This window comes from Coregonus lavaretus, assembly GCF_964263955.1.
Source record: "Coregonus lavaretus genome assembly, chromosome: 26".
NCBI classification, from domain to species: Eukaryota; Metazoa; Chordata; class Actinopteri; order Salmoniformes; family Salmonidae; genus Coregonus; species Coregonus lavaretus.
Genome location: NC_140013.1, coordinates 18,854,403 through 18,871,976, shown reverse-complemented (window position 1 = coordinate 18,871,976; position 17,574 = coordinate 18,854,403). Strand labels below are relative to the sequence as shown.

The 17,574-nt window shown below is 42.2% G+C and overlaps 1 protein-coding gene across 1 annotated transcript; it reads left to right on the top strand.

Moving 5' to 3' along the window:
• The first annotated feature begins 12,319 nt into the window (after positions 1–12,319).
• On the top strand, positions 12,320–16,463 carry ilkap (integrin-linked kinase-associated serine/threonine phosphatase). Its single transcript, XM_084142737.1, has 10 exons — positions 12,320–12,425; positions 12,913–13,041; positions 13,204–13,321; positions 13,582–13,688; positions 13,916–14,009; positions 14,650–14,737; positions 14,979–15,112; positions 15,292–15,411; positions 15,653–15,734; positions 15,862–16,463. Exons 1-10 carry the CDS (start codon positions 12,383–12,385, stop codon positions 16,000–16,002), a joined length of 1,056 nt encoding a protein of 351 aa, XP_083998863.1. The 5' UTR covers positions 12,320–12,382; the 3' UTR covers positions 16,003–16,463.
• Positions 16,464–17,574: the final 1,111 nt, after the last annotated feature.

Below are 17,574 nucleotides of genomic sequence, written 5' to 3'. Positions count from 1 at the left end.
ACCTCTCTGTTTACATCCCATACACTATCAAGCATTTCACACATATTATTAAGATACTGACTGTTAGCACTTGGTGGACTATAGCAACACCCCAAAAGAAAAGGCTTTAGATGTGCCAGGTGAGCCTGCAACCATAACACTTCAATAACACTTGACATAAGATTTTCTCTAAGCATTACAGGGATATAGCTCTGAATATACAGTGGGGAAAAAAAAGTATTTAGTCAGCCACCAATTGTGCAAATTCTCCCACTTAAAAAGATGAGAGAGGCCTGTAATTTTCATCATAGGTACACGTCAACTATGACAGACAAAATGAGGGGAAAAAATCCAGAAAATCACATTGTAGGATTTTTAATGAATTTATTTGCAAATTATGGTGGAAAATAAGTATTTGGTCAATAACAAAAGTTTCTCAATACTTTGTTATATACCCTTTGTTGGCAATTACACAGTTCAAACGTTTTCTGTAAGTCTTCACAAGGTTTTCACATACTGTTGCTGGTATTTTGGCCCATTCCTCCATGCAGATCTCCTCTAGAGCAATGATGTTTTGGGGCTGTTGCTGGGCAACACAGACTTTCAACTCCCTCCAAAGATTTTCTATGGGGTTGAGATCTGGAGACTGTTGAAATGCTTCTTACGAAGCCACTCCTTCGTTGCCCGGGCGGTGTGTTTGGGATCATTGTCATGCTGAAAGACCCAGCCACGTTTCATCTTCATTGCCCTTGCTGATGGAAGGAGGTTTTCACTCAAAATTTCACGATACATGGCCCCATTCATTCTTTCCTTTACACGGATCAGTCGTCCTGGTCCCTTTGCAGAAAAACAGCCCCAAAGCATGATGTTTCCACCCCCATGCTTCACAGTAGGTATGGTGTTCTTTGGATGCAACTCAGAATTCTTTGTCCTCCAAACACGACGAGTTTAGTTTTTACCCAAAAGTTATATTTTGGTTTCATCTGACCATTTGACATTCTCCCAATCCTCTTCTGGATCATCCAAATGCACTCTAGCAAACTTCAGATGGGCGTGGACATGTACTGGCTTAAGCAGGGGGACACGTCTGGCACTGCAGGATTTGAGTCCCTGGCGGCGTAGTGTGTTACTGATGGTAGGCTTTGTTACTTTGGTCCCAGCTCTCTGCAGGTCATTCACTAGGTCCCCCCGTGTGGTTCTGTGATTTTTGCTCACCGTTCTTGTGATCATTTTGACCCCACGGGGTGAGATCTTGCGTGGAGCCCCAGATCGAGGGAGAGTATCAGTGGTCTTGTATGTCTTCCATTTCCTAATAATTGCTCCCACAGTTGATTTCTTCAAACCAAGCTGCTTACCTATTGCAGATTCAGTCTTCCCAGCCTGGTGCAGGTCTACAACTTTGTTTCTGGTGTCCTTTGACAGCTCTTTGGTCTTGGCCATAGTGGAGTTTGGAGTGTGACTGTTTAAGGTTGTGTGGACAGGTGTCTTTTATACTGATAACAAGTTCAAACAGGTGCCATTAATACAAGTAACGAGTGGAGGACAGAGGAGCCTCTTAAAGAAGAAGTTACAGGTCTGTGAGAGCCAGAAATCTTGCTTGTTTGTAGGTGACCAAATACTTATTTTCCACCATAATTTGCAAATAAATTCATAAAAAATCCTACAATGTGATTTTCTGGATTTTTTTTCTCAATTTGTCTGTCATAGTTGACGTGTACCTATGATGAAAATTACAGGCCTCTCTCATCTTTTTAAGTGGGAGAACTTGCACAATTGGTGGCTGACTAAATACTTTTTTTATCCCCACTGTATATACAGCAAAACCTCCCCCATAAGCATCTCTGTCTGCTCTTTAGATGTTATATCATTGTATTGCTACTGGTGTATCATCAAATGAATTATCTAAGTGAATCTCAGAAATGGCTAATATATGAATGTTATCTGATGTTAGCAAGTTATTGATTTCATTGACCTATATTAATATGGGCTATTTTCAGCCCTTTCATGGGTAGCTTAATATGGAAAAGAGCAAACAAAGCAAGATAAAAAATATTATACATTCTGCAGTCCATTAATCAGTTTGTGTGTGTAAGTGTGTGTGTGTGTGCTGTGGGGTTGAAGCTACAAACCCATAGGCTTGGCTCTCTCATCACTTCCAGGCTTTTGGGAGGGAGGGTGGATAATGAGCCTGTCATAACGGATGTAAGCAATGTGCCGACATGCTCTGGCAGCTTTCATGACTGGGATAAGTTATTTCCTCTTCTGGTTGCACAGCTTCAGGATAGTCCTTGTTGAGGAAGATGAACATTCCTCTCAAGTTCTTGGCTCTTTCCAGAACATCTACCTTGTCCTTGAACCTCAGGAACTTGACCACTATCGGGCCTGTCACCTGGGCCGGTGGTGGGTTTTCCAGTCCTGTGGGCGCGCCCCACCTCAATCTTCCTGTGGTCCATCTTCCGTTTCTCCAAGATCATTTCCCTCACTTTGTCCTCAGACTAAACTACATGGATTGGCCCATAAACTACATGGATGAGCTGTAGTTGTACGTTCTTGATCAGACTTTGAGGTACGTTTGCTCCCATTTGGTGGGTGTGGCGAGGTGTGGCTTGAAGCAATTAATTATGTATTTTAAAGGGCAGTGGCAAGCTGACAGCATTCCCCAACTCACAACCTATGGGCGCGTTTGAGTGGTAAGGCCAAAGCAACTGACTGTAGACAAAAGTCGAAGAGTGAAGTCGAGGGAGGTACATCTGTGACAGCCGAAAGTCGGACACTAATGTGGTTTTCCAACAGCAAGTCTCAGATCAACATGGCAGTGTTGCCATTTTATTATCTTTATAATGTCGAAATAAATATGTAGGCATATCTAACCCCCATATCACACACTCACAAACTGAAATCATATAATAATATGTGTGTATGTAGGCTACACAGTGTACAATCAATTAATGAGAGAGCCTCAAATATCACATTTATTTGTTTTCTGTATATCCACTGTACACATAAATCACAACAAATTGGTTCCTGTTTTCAGCCATGTCTTTGGTTGTGTTCGGGTGGATCAAACAAAAACATCCTAATGATTGTTGACAATAGCCTCCCACAATGCAGCTGATGGCTGCAGGATGATGTTAGTGAAGAGCAACTACAGAAACTAGCAGTTGACCTCAGTCAAAACTTCATGACCTTTGATCACATGATTTTTGTAAAGTTCATGCAGTCGACATTATCCCCTGAATGCAACTTGACAAAAGTGATCCGCCCACAACCCAACCTCGCCCTGTTTTTCAACTGGTTGTTCAGTACAGCAACGTTTCTGTTCAACTGAACGTTCCAGAACGTAAAACCTTACTGAATGCAGCCCAGTTTTGATTGTCTCTTGAACTAAAAACTTATTTTTTATAATTTATTCAGGAATAGTAATTGTTTCTAATCGTGTTATTCATAGGAGAAGGGTTAAGAGACGCGGAAAAAATGTGGTTATTATAGTGTAATAAAGATGTATAGGCTAATATAGATTTAGAGAGACATATGTAGCCTATATGGTGTCATATCTGAATAATACGGAGTGTTGCAGGCCTTTTACTCCACCCATTCCATTGGCCGCCACAATGTGAATCACTGTATATGGAATACATATTGGCTTATAGAGCAAAAACTATTCTGGGTGCCACAGTAAAAGTATTGTAGGGAATACTCAGTAGGGTCTGTAGAATGTATATATGGTGTCATTTAATGGGGCTCTGAATAGTAGGAGTGTTGCTGGCATTTTACTGTGGTCAAACAGCTTAAAATGGGTTGTCTGGACACTATATGGTAGAAATTAGGGATTCATATATTACCAAGTTTCAATACCGGGAATAATTCCTATTTATCCAGACAGTCCCGGAAAATATGTCAGGGTTCTCCCAAAATAAGATTGTCGCTGGGCCACAATGCGGGCTTGACTGCACCACTATGTAAAGATTTCACAGCAAGTGAAACTGATATTAAGTAATAATAGAGTAGGCCTAACTTTGATCGCCAATGACATTGTTGTGAATTGCAAAACAGGCCGTTCATAAATTCAGAACGTTATCAAGTTCCTCAATTAATTCAGCACATTTCAGCAGTAGCCTAGGCTATCTCAACACAGTGCGCTCAGGACACACAGAGCGCACCACGAGTAGGCTATAGCGTTGTCGAATCATACAAACTTTGTTACTGCAGTCAAACAAAAGTCAAATGGCCAAAGTTGCTAAGCTTTCTAGATAACCTACAACGAATGACAGAATATCTCCTATTTGAGTTGATGATTATACAGATAGCAGATCAGCTCATGAATAATGGGGAGATGAAGAGAGGAAATTGTTTAAATGTCAAGGTACACTATATATACAAAAGTCTGTGGACACCCCTTCAAATTTGTGGATTTGGCTATTTCAGCCACACCGTTGCTGACAGGTGTATAAAATCGAGCACACAGCCATGCAATCTCCATAGACAAACATTGGTAGTAGAATGGCCTTACTGAAGAGCTCGGTGACTTTCAACATAGCACCGTCATAGGATGCCACTTTCCAACAAGTCAGTTCCTCAAATTTCTGCCCTGCTAGAGATGCCCCGGTCAACTGTAAGTGCTGTTATTGTGAAGTGGAAACATCTAGGAGAAACATCGGCTAAGCCGTGAAGTGGTAGGCCACACAAGCTCACAGAACGGGGCCGCAGAGTGCTGAAGTGCGTAAAAATAGTCTGTCCTCGGTTGCAACACTCGCGTAAAAATCGTCTGTCCTCAGTTGCAACACTCACTACCGAGTTCCAAACTGCCTCTGGAAGCAACGTCAGCACAATAAATGTTTGTCGGGAGCTTCATGAAATGGGTTTCCATGACCGAGCACTGGCACATAAGCCTAAGATCACCATGCGCAATGCCACACGCGTCGGCTGGAGGGCTGTAAAGCTTGCCGCCATTGGACTCTGGAGCAGTGGAAACGTGTTCTCTGGAGTGATGAATCATGCTTCACCATCTGGCAGTCCGACGGACAAATCTGGGTTTGGTGGATGCCAGGAGAACGCTACCTGCCCCAATGCATAGTGCCAACTGTAAAGTTTGGTGGAGTTGGAATAATGGTCTGGGGTTGTTTTTCATGGTTCGGGCTAGGTCCCTTAGTTCCAGTGAAGGGAAATCTTAATGCTACAGCATACAATGACATTCTAGACGATTCTGTGCTTCCAACTTTGGGGAAACAGTTTGGGGAAGGCCTTTTCCTGTTTCAGCATGACAATGCCCCCATGCACAAGGCAAGGTCCATACAGAAATGGTTTGTCGAGATCGGTGTGGAAGAACTTGACTGGCCTGCACAGAGCCCTGACCCCAACCCCATCGAACACCTTTGGGATGAATTTGAACGCCAACTGCGAACCAGGCCTAATCCCCAACATCAGTGCCCGACCTCACTAATGCTCTTGTGGCTGAATGGAAGCAAGTCCCCGCAGCAATGTTCCAACATCTAGTGGAAAGCCTTCCCAGAAGAGTGGAGGCTGTTATAGCAGCAAAGGGGGCACCAACTCCATATTAATGCCCATGATTTTTGAATGAGATGTTCGACGAGCAGGTGTCCACATACGTTTGGTCATGTAGTGTATCTCTGTTTAAAAGAAATATCCATATCTACTCTCATACCGTTTGTTGATCACACATTCTCCACCCGAAGCTCTCATATGGGCATCAATACGAGACAGCGCAGAGAAGCGGGGAAAATGTTTTAGCAGTATTTTGACATTCACAGTATCAAAGGCAGCAGACAGGTCTAGAAGGACAAGAGCAGAGGAGAGAGAGTTAGCTTTAGCAGTGCGGAGAGCCTCCGTGACACAGAGAAGAGCAGTCTCAGTTGAATGACCAGTCTTGAAACCTGATTGGTTTGGATCAAGAAGGTCATTCTGAGAGAGATAGCAAGAGGGTTGGCTAAAGACGGCACGCTCAATAGTTTTGGAGAGAAAAGAAAGAAGGGATACTGGTCTGTAGTTGTTGACATCAGAGGGATCGAGTGTTGGTTTTTTGAGAAGGGGTGCAACTCTCGCTCTCTTGAAGACGGAAGGGACATAGCCAGCGGTCAAGGATGAGTTGATCAGCGAGGTGAGGTAAGGGAGAAGGTCACCGGAGATGGTCTGGAGAAGAGAGGAGGGGATAGGGTCAAGCGGTCAGGTTGTTGGGCGGCCGGCCGTCACAAGTCGCAAGATTTTATTTGGAAAGAGAGGGGAGAAAGAAGTCAAAGCATAGGGTAGGGCAGTGTGAGCAGGACCAGCAGTGTCATTTGACTTAACAAACGAGGATCGGATGTCGTCAACCTTCTTTTCAAAATGGTTGATGAAGTCATCCACAGAGAGGGAGGAGGGGGGAGGGGGAGGAGGATTCAGCAGGGAGGAGAAGGTGGCAAAGAGCTTCCTAGGGTTAGAGGCAGATGCTTGGAATTTAGAGTGGTAGAAAGTGGCCTTAGCAGCAGAAACAGATGAAGAAAATTTAGAGAGGAGGGAGTGAAAAGATGTCAGGTCCGCAGGGAGTCTAGTTTTCCTCCATTTCCGCTCGGCTGCCCGGAGCCCTGTTCTGTGAGCTCGCAATGAGTCATCAAGCCACGGAGCTGGAGGGGAGGACCGAGCCGGCCGGGAGGATAGGGGACATAGAGAGTCAAAGGATGCAGAAAGGGAGGAGAGGAGGAATTACAGCCTTATTCTGAAATTCATCTACACACAATACCCCATAATGACAAAGCAAAAATAGGTTTCAGAATTTTTTGCTAATTTATAAAAATAAGAAAAACGGAAATATCACATTTACATAAATATTCAGACCCTTTACTCAGTACTTTGTTGAAGCACCTTTGGCAGCGATTACAGCCTCGAGTCTTCTTGGGTATGACGCTACAAGCTTGGCACACTTGTATTTGGGGAGTTTCTCCCATTCTTCTCTGCACCACCATGCTACACCATAGGGATGGTGCAAGGTTTCCTCCAGACGTGACGCTTGGCATTCAGGGCAAAGAGTTCAATCTTGGTTTTCATCAGACCAGAGAATCTTGTTTCTCATGGTCTGAGAGTCCTTTAGGTACCTTTTGGCAAACTCCAAGCGGGCTGTCATGTGCCTTTTACTGAAGAGTGGCTTACGTCTGGCCACTCTACCATAAAGGCCTGATTGGTGGAGTGCTTCAGATATGGTTGTCCTTTTGGAAGGTTCTCCCATCTCCACAGAGGAACTCTGGAGCTCTGTCAGAGTGACCATTGGGTTCTTGGTCACCTCCCTGACCAAGGCCCTTCTCCCCCGATTGCTCAGTTTGGCTGGGCGGCCAGCTCTAGGAATAGTCTTGGTGGTTCCAAACTTCTTCCATTTAAGAATGATGGAGGCCACTGTGTTCTTGGGGACCTTCAATGCTGCAGACATTTTTTGGTACCCTTCCCCAGATCTATGCCTCGACACTATCCTGTCTCGGAGCTCTACGGACAATTCCTTTGACCTCATGGCTTGGTTTTTGTCAAAATGTGGAAAAAGTCAAGGGGTCTGAATACTTTCCGAATGCACTGTATAAGGCTATATAAGGCTACAACGTGATTCAATAGATAAATAAAAGGCCTACACTTGATTTAGGCTACATTATTGCATGCTAAATGTTTCTGATCAGTGATAGATGAGCAAATTAATAAATTAGCTACCAGTTCCACTTGTCCAGCCAGAGATCAGTTAGCCAAATATACAGACAGAGATTCAGTGAAACAAAATCACATTGATTGATTATCAGACAAGTCACAGGCTTTTGGTCGGGTGTAGGACAGGCTACTACGCAAGTGTTCTGATCAGCTAATATATGAGCAAACTTGAATAAAGATTATAATTAGCACTCACCTCAATTTAGCCAAGAGTGTGCAAAGCTGTCCTCAAGGCAAAGGGTGGCTATTTGAATAATCTCAAATATAAAATATATTTTGATTTGTTTAACACCTTTTTGGTTACTACATGATTCCATATGTGTTATTTCATAGTTTTGATGTCTTCACTATTATTCTACAATGTAAAAAATAGTAAAAATAAAGAAAAACCCTTGAATGAGTAGGTGTTTCCAAACTTTTGACTGGTAGTGTATGTGCAACCAACGTTCTGACAAAAGAAACTTCAGAAAATTTTATTTGTGTGCCCTTTAAGGTGCATCCTTTCTAACGTTTGAAAAACCCACTAAAACCAAAATAAAAAGACCCCACACAATAAATCAAACACGGTATTAACACCACTAACAACTATTCATAACAGGTCGGTTGTGTGTGTGTGCTGGCGTGTGTGGTAAAACATAGGGGGGGAAAACAATGGCCAGGCCTTACTTAATTTTGGAGCTCCCTTACCAGGCGGATCTGGGTACCTTCATACTGTATGGTACACAGTCTCAATAACTGCTCTCCTAAGGCACCTGCCTCAGGAAGCCTTTCAAAGGGAGAGTTACAGAATCATTGGTAAACATGTTTAAAAAACTTGATAGTGGACATTCCATCAGTCCTGGAAGAAAGAAAATAAACATGTACTTAGTTTTCACAATGCTACATTTTAATCAGTCTTAAACATTCTTAATCTTAATCGAGTTTACTGCATCTTGGACAGGAAGTCTTGATAAAACTATGCGTATACAGAATTATACTTCAGACACATCAAGTGGAATAGGCACCTTCTAAAGTAAACAATCCCAGAGCCCCTCTCTTTTTAATCTTATCATTTTTACCTGTTGCATTGACATATGATCTGTACTGACTGTGACATCAACTAGTCAAAATATGAAACCTGTTGTTTAACAAATCTGCTAGGACCTTCAAAAAGTTGGTGCAGGCTTATCAGCTCAATATTTGGTACTTAAAACATTTACCTGGATCTACTTCAATTCTGGACACAGTTCCACGTAATGGACACAGATAATTTTTTTAGATGACATTACCTTCTTACTTAAATCACTGGTGCTACCCAAACTATAGAATTGAGTAATAATAATTGGAAATGGTCAAAAACGTCTCTTATTCAATTATTCATACCTCTGTCCCTTACAGCCTGTTTGAGTTCAGTGAGTACTGGCGGCTATCTATTTGTCCACAGGAAACTTATCTCTAACCCAAACAACAGATGGCGGCCTTTCATTTAATATCAGTCCCAATGCTCAATCCATCTGTTCGTCATGTGACCTTTTATTGAAACATTTCCTTCTTCAAATTACTAAGACATTGCATTATTAGAGTGCTATCTGAAAGCCACTAATATTACCATTTACTTACTTTCACTAGTTTCCATATCTTTTTCCTTCAACTAGGACTCCCTTCTTCCCAATAGGAAGACCTTCTCAATCACTACTGCTAATACACACGGATCACTCTCAAACAATGTTCTGCTTTCACCCCTATTGTAAGGTTTAAAACAAAACAAAACAAACATGATAACTTTCTCGTTATTGGAAGGAATTGTTTTCATTTTAGTCTATCCTAATAATGTTACTCTATATATTTATTTAATTTCTGTTGGATATTCACTTTCTGCGTCACACTTCTTAAATGTCTATTCTTTTGAGATTCATATGTAATGCGCCAAATTTATAAAATACATTGGCCAATTCAGAAGGGAAGAGATCAACTTTCTGGGATCAACATGTATTAAAACTGGGCTGGCACTGTCTATCAGTCCCCTATAGATGGCGTGCTCTGTCCATAATAAGTCTCTACCTAGCAAGTTAAACTCTAGTAACCCATTATACATTCATACATTGTTACTTTATCGAATCTAGTAACCCATTATACTATTCATTTCTCTTAATACTTTGTACACCACTTACGTACGTCTACGTGTGGCTGTGCAAGTTGTATATTATTATTATTGTTACTTCATCAAATCTCTAGTAACCCATTATACACACATACAATTTCAATCAGCTTATTATCCTAATTTCAATCTCTTATTATCCCAAATGTAAATCCTTTGTTGAACTCAGCTTACCACTTATTATCCAAATGTAAATCTCTTAACACTAATATCTCTTATTATCCAAATTTCAATCAGCTTAACACATCCTTTCCACACTCACACAACTCTCACATCCACATTCACTTAGTACTATTCCCAAACACACTCAGTAGTCCCTGACTACAGTGGTCCCAGACCACATAGACAATTCCCAGAAATGCCTATAGACTCAGTAATCTCTTGTTGTTACTTCCTATGCACCATATGTATGTTCAACGGTTCTCTTGCCGTTACTTCCTATACATATAAAATAACACCCTGTGCTCAATAACAACTTGTGCTATTTGTAGTGACTGCAGACCACGTAGAGACTTCTTCAATAAATGCCTACAGACAGCTGTCAGCGGGGATTTCCATGGTACCATTACTCACCCCCGCTCTAGTCTTCTCACCATAAGACTAGTGAATAGCCTTCTCACCATAAGACTATGGGTACATTTTAATTGTTCAGTTTTATTTGTTATTATTATATATTTTTAAACAGATTCATTTAAATTGATTTACTGAAATTCAGTTGCTATGTACCTCAATTGTTCGCGGATTATGTATCTCCTCCTGGGCAGCTCACAGTAAAGGTATGGTCTGGGTGGGTCCTCGTCGTCTTTTGGTCAGATGGGAATTTTCTCACGCTTCATAAAATGCACCACCGGTTTTCCTCGCAGACCCTCACTGGAAAGCTCCGCAGGCAGAATCAATCAAAGTAAATCTTAAATTAATCATTATTTATTAACAGCAAGCTGAGAGGTCACAGTCAAACTTAGATGCATAAAGTACCGGTTTGAAGTGAGCTCCGTCGGGGTAGTCCCGTTAGATCTCTTATATACTGCTTACACAGACAAGTTACATAGGCATGGTTCATAGGGTTGGTTCCTGCATGTGTCTGGCACTGTCTCCTATCTTAACTTATAGAACATATTCTGGGCGTTCTGCCAGATGGTCCTAAGGAGGGGGTCATGTGATTCATTATTCAGCATTAATTCATAATTAACGTTTGCTTCCTGCATGTGACCGACTAATACCTCACAAGGCTTCTTCTCTCCAAACTGAGACCTTGAAACTGAGATATCCCTTTAGGTTCCCAGAACAATGTTCTGGGCGTACGGCCAATTGGTCTGAGGAGGAGGTCAGAGTCACCTGCACAAACGAAGATAGAGGGAGAGGAGATGCTGTGTACAATTCAATGCTATATCTTCAGACAACAACATTTTCCCTCACACCTGGCTGATCATGAAGAACAATATCTGGTAAAACCTTTTTATTCCATGTGCTATGCATTTCGGCAATATTTTTTCATCACAACATTGAAGTGTAAGAGGCCTCCAGTTTTTTTAATGGACTGGATTTTTATACTCACCACCTGGGTCCTGTTTCAGTAGTACTGAAATCAGACCTTCTTGTTGAGTACCTGAAAGTCTACAATTTTTATAGGAGAAATTAAAACATGCTAATAATGGACCTTTGAGTACATCAAAAAAGGTCTGATATACCTCTACTGGAATACCATCAAGACGTGGTGTTTTTCCAGACTGAAAATATTGAATTGCCTCAAGAAGTTCCTCCTCTGTAAGTTGTCCTTCACACAGGTCTTTCTGTACATTTGTTAATTTTACATTATTATTATTAGCAGGGGTGCAACTTTGGCTTTAGAAGTGGGGGGGACATAAAATGTTCAATTAAAAAATATACATATATAATTTTGTATCATACGCATAGCGTTTTCCCCGCGGACATTTCATTTTGAAGGCAAAATACGAAAACCAGATCTCTTAACGTTGCTGCGGAGACGCAAACATTTTTGGGGGGGACATAGCTTCTAAGTTCCACTAGAGACCAAAATCGTCGGGCGTCGTCAGGTGGTTGAAGGCAGCATTACAACCCTTTTCGACCATCTTCATTCAATGTTGCATTGTTGGCACTTTTGTGCGGGTTTATTGTTTGTTGAAAAAAAGATGTAGAAAATTGTTTGTATAGCCTAAAGCCAAAATGCTTTCACAAAGAATGCAGGCTCAGACTGTAAAAACAATTGCGTTGGCCGGGAATCGAACCCGGGTCAACTGCTTGGAAGGCAGCTATGCTCACCACTATACCACCAACGCTGACATACAATATAAAGAAAACAAACCCATATATGAAATATAAATTCTGATGTTTTCTGTAACTAGAAAAGTTTAATTTAGCTTTTTTTATCTGGCTATATACATATCAGACTAGCTAATTAGCTAAATGCTCATAGAAAATAGGCAACATTTTTAGAAAATACGTCACGATTAAATATTGCAGATGTGCTAATATTGCTTGTTCATTAGCTAGCTAACGTTAGCTACTGTACTTGCGAGCGCCTCTGAATGAAGTCAGAAGCAGCAAGCTAGCGAGAGCGCCTTCTTCAAGATGGATTTATTTGATGATCTTCCAGAACCAACCCAAAGCGCAGGTAGATAACTTGATATGTCACATTAAACATGTTTCATTAATTACACATTACACATGTTTCAAGGTGTCGTAATCAAATAACGTTAGCTTGCTAATGCTAACCAAACTAGCTAGTCTCTGCTATAATGTGTTTGCTAACATTACATTATCCTGTTATGTGACGTTAGCTAACGTTAGCTAGCCTTGTTTGGGTTAGCATGTCAACTGCCAATTTAGCAAGTCAACTGCTATCTAGCACAGAGACAGAGAGAGCAACCACATCTAGCTAGCTAGCTAGCTAACGTTACATGAACAAATATTATCAAACCGTTTTTTTAAAATCAGAATAGCAAGTCATTAGTAGGCCCAGTGCAGTGGGTTTCCCGACTAGGTAGCTACTTGTTAGCCATGCTGGAACAGCTAGCTAGCTATGTTGTTAACAGTTAGCAGTGGATGAATGAATAGCTTTCTTTCCCCTTCATTGTCCGTCTCGGTCTGCCATGCATCAGGTGAAGCCTCGGTACAGAATACATGTCCATCACCGCTGGATGACAGGGGGGCCAAGAGGAAAAGAGAAGCACCTGATGATGATGAGGTGGTGGAAGAACAAAAACTAGAAGAAAAGAAAGTTTGTAAAGGTTTTTGACATTTCCACATGAATGTGCAGTATGTCACTTATTTTATGTTTGTCTGTCTTGTCCGTCAGTGTCTCGGTTTAGAGTTATTACTACCTATGAGAGATCACTCTGTGTCCCCAGATGATCAATCTCTGAGTGAAAGTGATCACTCTGTGTCCCCAGGTGTGCCTATACTGAAGGGGTATGTAGCCGCTCGGAGGGGAGAGAGAGAGGAGATGCAGGACGCTCACATTCTCCTATCTGACATGAAAACCTGCCTGTCCACCCTTCCAACTGCAGTGTAAGTCCCCTCTCTGACTCAGGGCAGTGTCAGGATGCGTCCCAAAGGGCACCCAATTGCCAGTCATATGTAGTATCCTACTTTTGACCAGACCTTCCATAGGGCTCCAAAAGTAGTGCATTATATAGGTAAGAAGGTGTCATTTGGGACACATCCAAAGTCCCCTTCTCTCTAACATAGGGGAGTGTCAGTCTGTGAGGACCTGGATGGTGTGAAGGTGTGCTCCAGTGAAGTGACGTACACTACTGTCTGTGCTGTAGGTCTCGTCTGGCCTACTTCGCTGTGTTCGATGGCCATGGAGGAGCTAGAGCCTCTCGCTTCGCTGCCGAACATCTTCACCACACTCTGGCTCTGAAGTTCCCTAAAGGTGAATGGAGAGACTCAGATCCCCTCTTCACTGTCAAAATACTGGGCTGCATTTATTTGTTGTGTTATCTCTTCACATATTCAATATACATCAGTTAATGCTTGAGACTCAGACCACATGCCTATTCATCCTCAATAAACTTGGCTTTCATTTCTAGCGGTATTATCTCTTCACAATATTCTAGAAGATCCATCAAAATCTAATGCATATTGTGTTTCCTCCCACAGCAGAAACTGAGAACCTGGACAAACTGGTGAAGAAGTGCCTACTAGACACCTTCCGACAGACAGATGAAGACTTCCTGAAAAAAGCCTCCAGCCAGTAAGTGCTTAGTCTCTTAAACCCGACCCTAGGCAACAGCAGTGACTAGGGTATGGTAGTTATGACAGACTCTCTTGGTAAGGGAAAAAAATAATTTCCGGGTTGGGTCCTCTTCAGACAGACAACTCTCCAAACAAATCACGAGGCAGACACGCCAGAACGTCGTGATTCGAAACCAAAGTTTGTGGTTTCAGTGTAGGTAGTTGATGTAAACTAGCCACTTGCAAAATGCACTCATTAAAAATACCTCTGTGATCTCCATCTTGCTAGCTACTATTTAGTATTTTATTCAAGCGGATAAGGCAGTGACGTAGGTAGTGACGTAGTTCCTCTATGCCAAACTGACATTCTATTAGGTACAGACGTGTTAAGCTGGAACATTGAAACATTGTGGGAGGCAACACGGATGTCTAGTAAGTGCTTTGCATGTCTGCATTACTATGGTTGAGTCCCAAATGACAACCTATTCCCTACATAGCTGTGTGTCCTAAATGGGCCCTGGTCAAAAGTAGTACACTATGTAGGGGATAGGGTGCCATTTGGGAGTATTTTAGAAGCCCTATAAACTGATGAACTAATCTGTTCTACATGGATGAATGTATGAAGCGATGTGTACAGTGTGTCTGGTCTGGTCCCACAGGAAGCCTGCCTGGAAGGATGGCTCTACAGCCACCTGTATGTTAGTGGTGGATGACATGGTGTATGTGGCCAACCTGGGAGACAGCAGGGTAAGGTGCTGCTCTGCTCACACATTCCGTATATAGTGCACCACTTTTTACCAGACCCCTATGGGCCCTGGGCAAAAGTAATGCAGTAGGGAATAGGGTGCAATTTTATACATAACCTTAGTTTCAACCTGTTTATTTAGCCATCATCAATGATGATATTGCTAAAGGAAGCTGCTGTTTGATTCTGTTGCATTGTAGTAACCTTCCTCACTTGTAACATTGTTCCTCTGTCTCTCTGTAGGCGATTCTCTGTCGGATGGAACAGGAAATGCAGGGCGGAGACAGGAAGTGTGTCACTCTGGCGCTCAGTAAGGAACACAATCCCACCATCTACGAGGAGCGCATGAGGATCCAGCGGGCTGGGGGCACCGTTAGGTACTTGGCTTTCACTGGGCTTTCATATCTTTTCTCTTTATATCTGTGCCTTGAAAAAAACATCAACAACAAAAATACTCTTTGATAAGTACTAGTGATATCCTTGACCTGCTCTGTGAGGAGGAATAACTATTTTATCAACACTTTATCCATGGTTGCTGCTGTGTGTGTTGCTCCAGGGATGGGCGAGTCCTTGGGGTGCTGGAAGTGTCCAGGTCTATAGGAGATGGACAGTACAAACGCATTGGAGTCATATCCACACCTGACCTCAGGCGCTGTCAGCTTACACCCAATGACAGGTAAGACACTGACTCTTTCAACCAATGACAAGTAAGACACTGACTGTTTCAACCAATGATCGGTAACACTACACCAGGTACTCCCAGTCAGGCCCTGTTCCAATACTTTATAAATGCATTTTTTCCCCCTCCCTTCCTTAAAGTAGTCACTGAACTGACATGACTTGGGCTTGGAAAGGCACATTTAATTTGTTGGTGGACTGATGGGTGATCTTTCTTGCTCTCGCTCTCTCTCTCTCAGGTTCATTATCCTGGGCTGTGATGGTCTGTTTAAAGTGTTCTCTGCAGAGGAAGCTGTTAAATATGTTCTCAACGTCCTGCAGGTATACATCATGCTCACAATGTGTGTTTATGTCAAAAAGATGTCTCAGTATGTGTGTGTGTGTTTGCTGGGGTGTGTGACTGTGTGTTTGGAGTGTGTGTGTGACACCGTCTTGTTGTTATTTTCAGAATGGGAGTGTTGAGAGGAAGGAGGGGCAGACTGAGGAGGAGGGCCACTATGAAGCAGCATGTCAGAGACTGGCTAATGAGGCAGTGAGGAGAGGATGTGCCGACAACGTTACCGTCATACTGGTGTCTGTTAGCTTCTGAACAACAGACACCCGATCTGGCCTGTCACTGATGTGTCTGTCATTGCGTGCCTCAGTGCCTCTGAGTGCTATGTCCACCGTGGCTCCAGACCTTAAAACATATGAACAGATCCCACCGCTGCCACCAACAGACGAACATCAGAGACATGTTGGTCAACTGTTCATTATAAAGGAGGTGTTCTAATCTCTAACTCAATGTGTACTGTATACCCTATGCATGTACGCAATGCAAGAACGCAATTGCTAATTGCTTGTGTTGCGTACTTGCGTAGGGTGTAAATTAGGCTTAATGCTCTGTAATGCCCTGTACTGCTGATCCTGATGACTACTGGTGAATTAAATGGGCTTTGTTTTCTGTCTAATACATTGTCTTATCTAATTTGTGCACATGTTGTTTTATTGCTTTCAATGTAAAACAAATATTTTTATTTGGGGTACTTTTAATAAAGTATTTCAGAACATAATTTCAGAGATTGTCCCAAAAAATGTAACAAACGTATACAACCCTGTATGATCCAATTGGAAGCTGGTCTAGATTTATTGGACTCCTATCTTCCTCCCTGTCCCCTCCACCCTGGATAATACAGATGTATGTCTGTCCCTTCCCTTTCTGTCCCAAGTCTCCTACAAGTTCATATCATAAACATACATTACGATTAGGATTTGCTTTATTGTATCCAATCAGAAATTTAAGAAGGAATCGTGTTGACTCATTGCATTTCTGTCTGCAAAAAATGGCGGGTAATGCCTACTCATAATAGGTTAAAATCACATGATGCACACCAGATGATGTCCCTCTTTGTCCCAGACAAAGGTCCCCTCTGGGATATTAAAGTAAATTATATCCATTTGTAGGACACCTGGGTGAACCCCATCTCTAACAATAGCCTACTGTTTTTCTCCCACAGTAATGAATGGGTTTGGCCATTAGATGGTGCTATCAAACCATTTCTCAACCTCACTCATGATGACAGCCTATAACAGGTGAGACAGACTTATGTGATCAGAGAGAGCTACACATTGTTACATTTTAGTCATTTAGCAGACGCTCTTATCCAGAGTGACTTACAGTTAGAGAGTGCATACATTTTTCATACTGGCCCCCCGTGGGAATTGAACCCACAACCCTGGTGTTGCAAACACCATGCTCTACCAACTGAGCTACACAGGACATCTTCAGCTTGTCTTGGTATGTATGCCTCAGGAGATTTACACTACAAAAATTTAAACGCAACATGTAAAGTGTTGGTCCCATGTTTCACGAGCTGAAATAAAAGATCCCAAAAATTTTCCATATGCACAAAAAGTTGAATTCTCTCATTCTGTGCACAAATTTGTTTACAGCACTGTTAGTGAGAATTTCTCCTTTGCCAAGATAATCCTTCCACCTGACAGGTGTGGCATATCAAGAAGCTGATTAAACAGCATGATCATTACACAAGTGGACCTTGTGCTGGGGACAATAAATGGCCACTCTAAAATGTGCAGTTTTGTCACAACACAATGCCACAGATGTCTCAAGTTTTGAGGGTGCATGCAATTGGCATGCTGACTGCAGGAATGTCCACCAGAG

Coding starts and splice junctions, on each gene's coding strand:
- ilkap (XM_084142737.1), top strand. CDS start 12,383: ATGGATTTATTTGATGATCTTCCAGAACCAACCCAAAGCGCAG. Junction 13,322..13,581: donor TCCACCCTTCCAACTGCAGT/GTAAGTCCCCTC, acceptor TCTGTGCTGTAG/GTCTCGTCTGGCCTACTTCG. Junction 15,735..15,861: donor ATGTTCTCAACGTCCTGCAG/GTATACATCATG, acceptor TGTTATTTTCAG/AATGGGAGTGTTGAGAGGAA.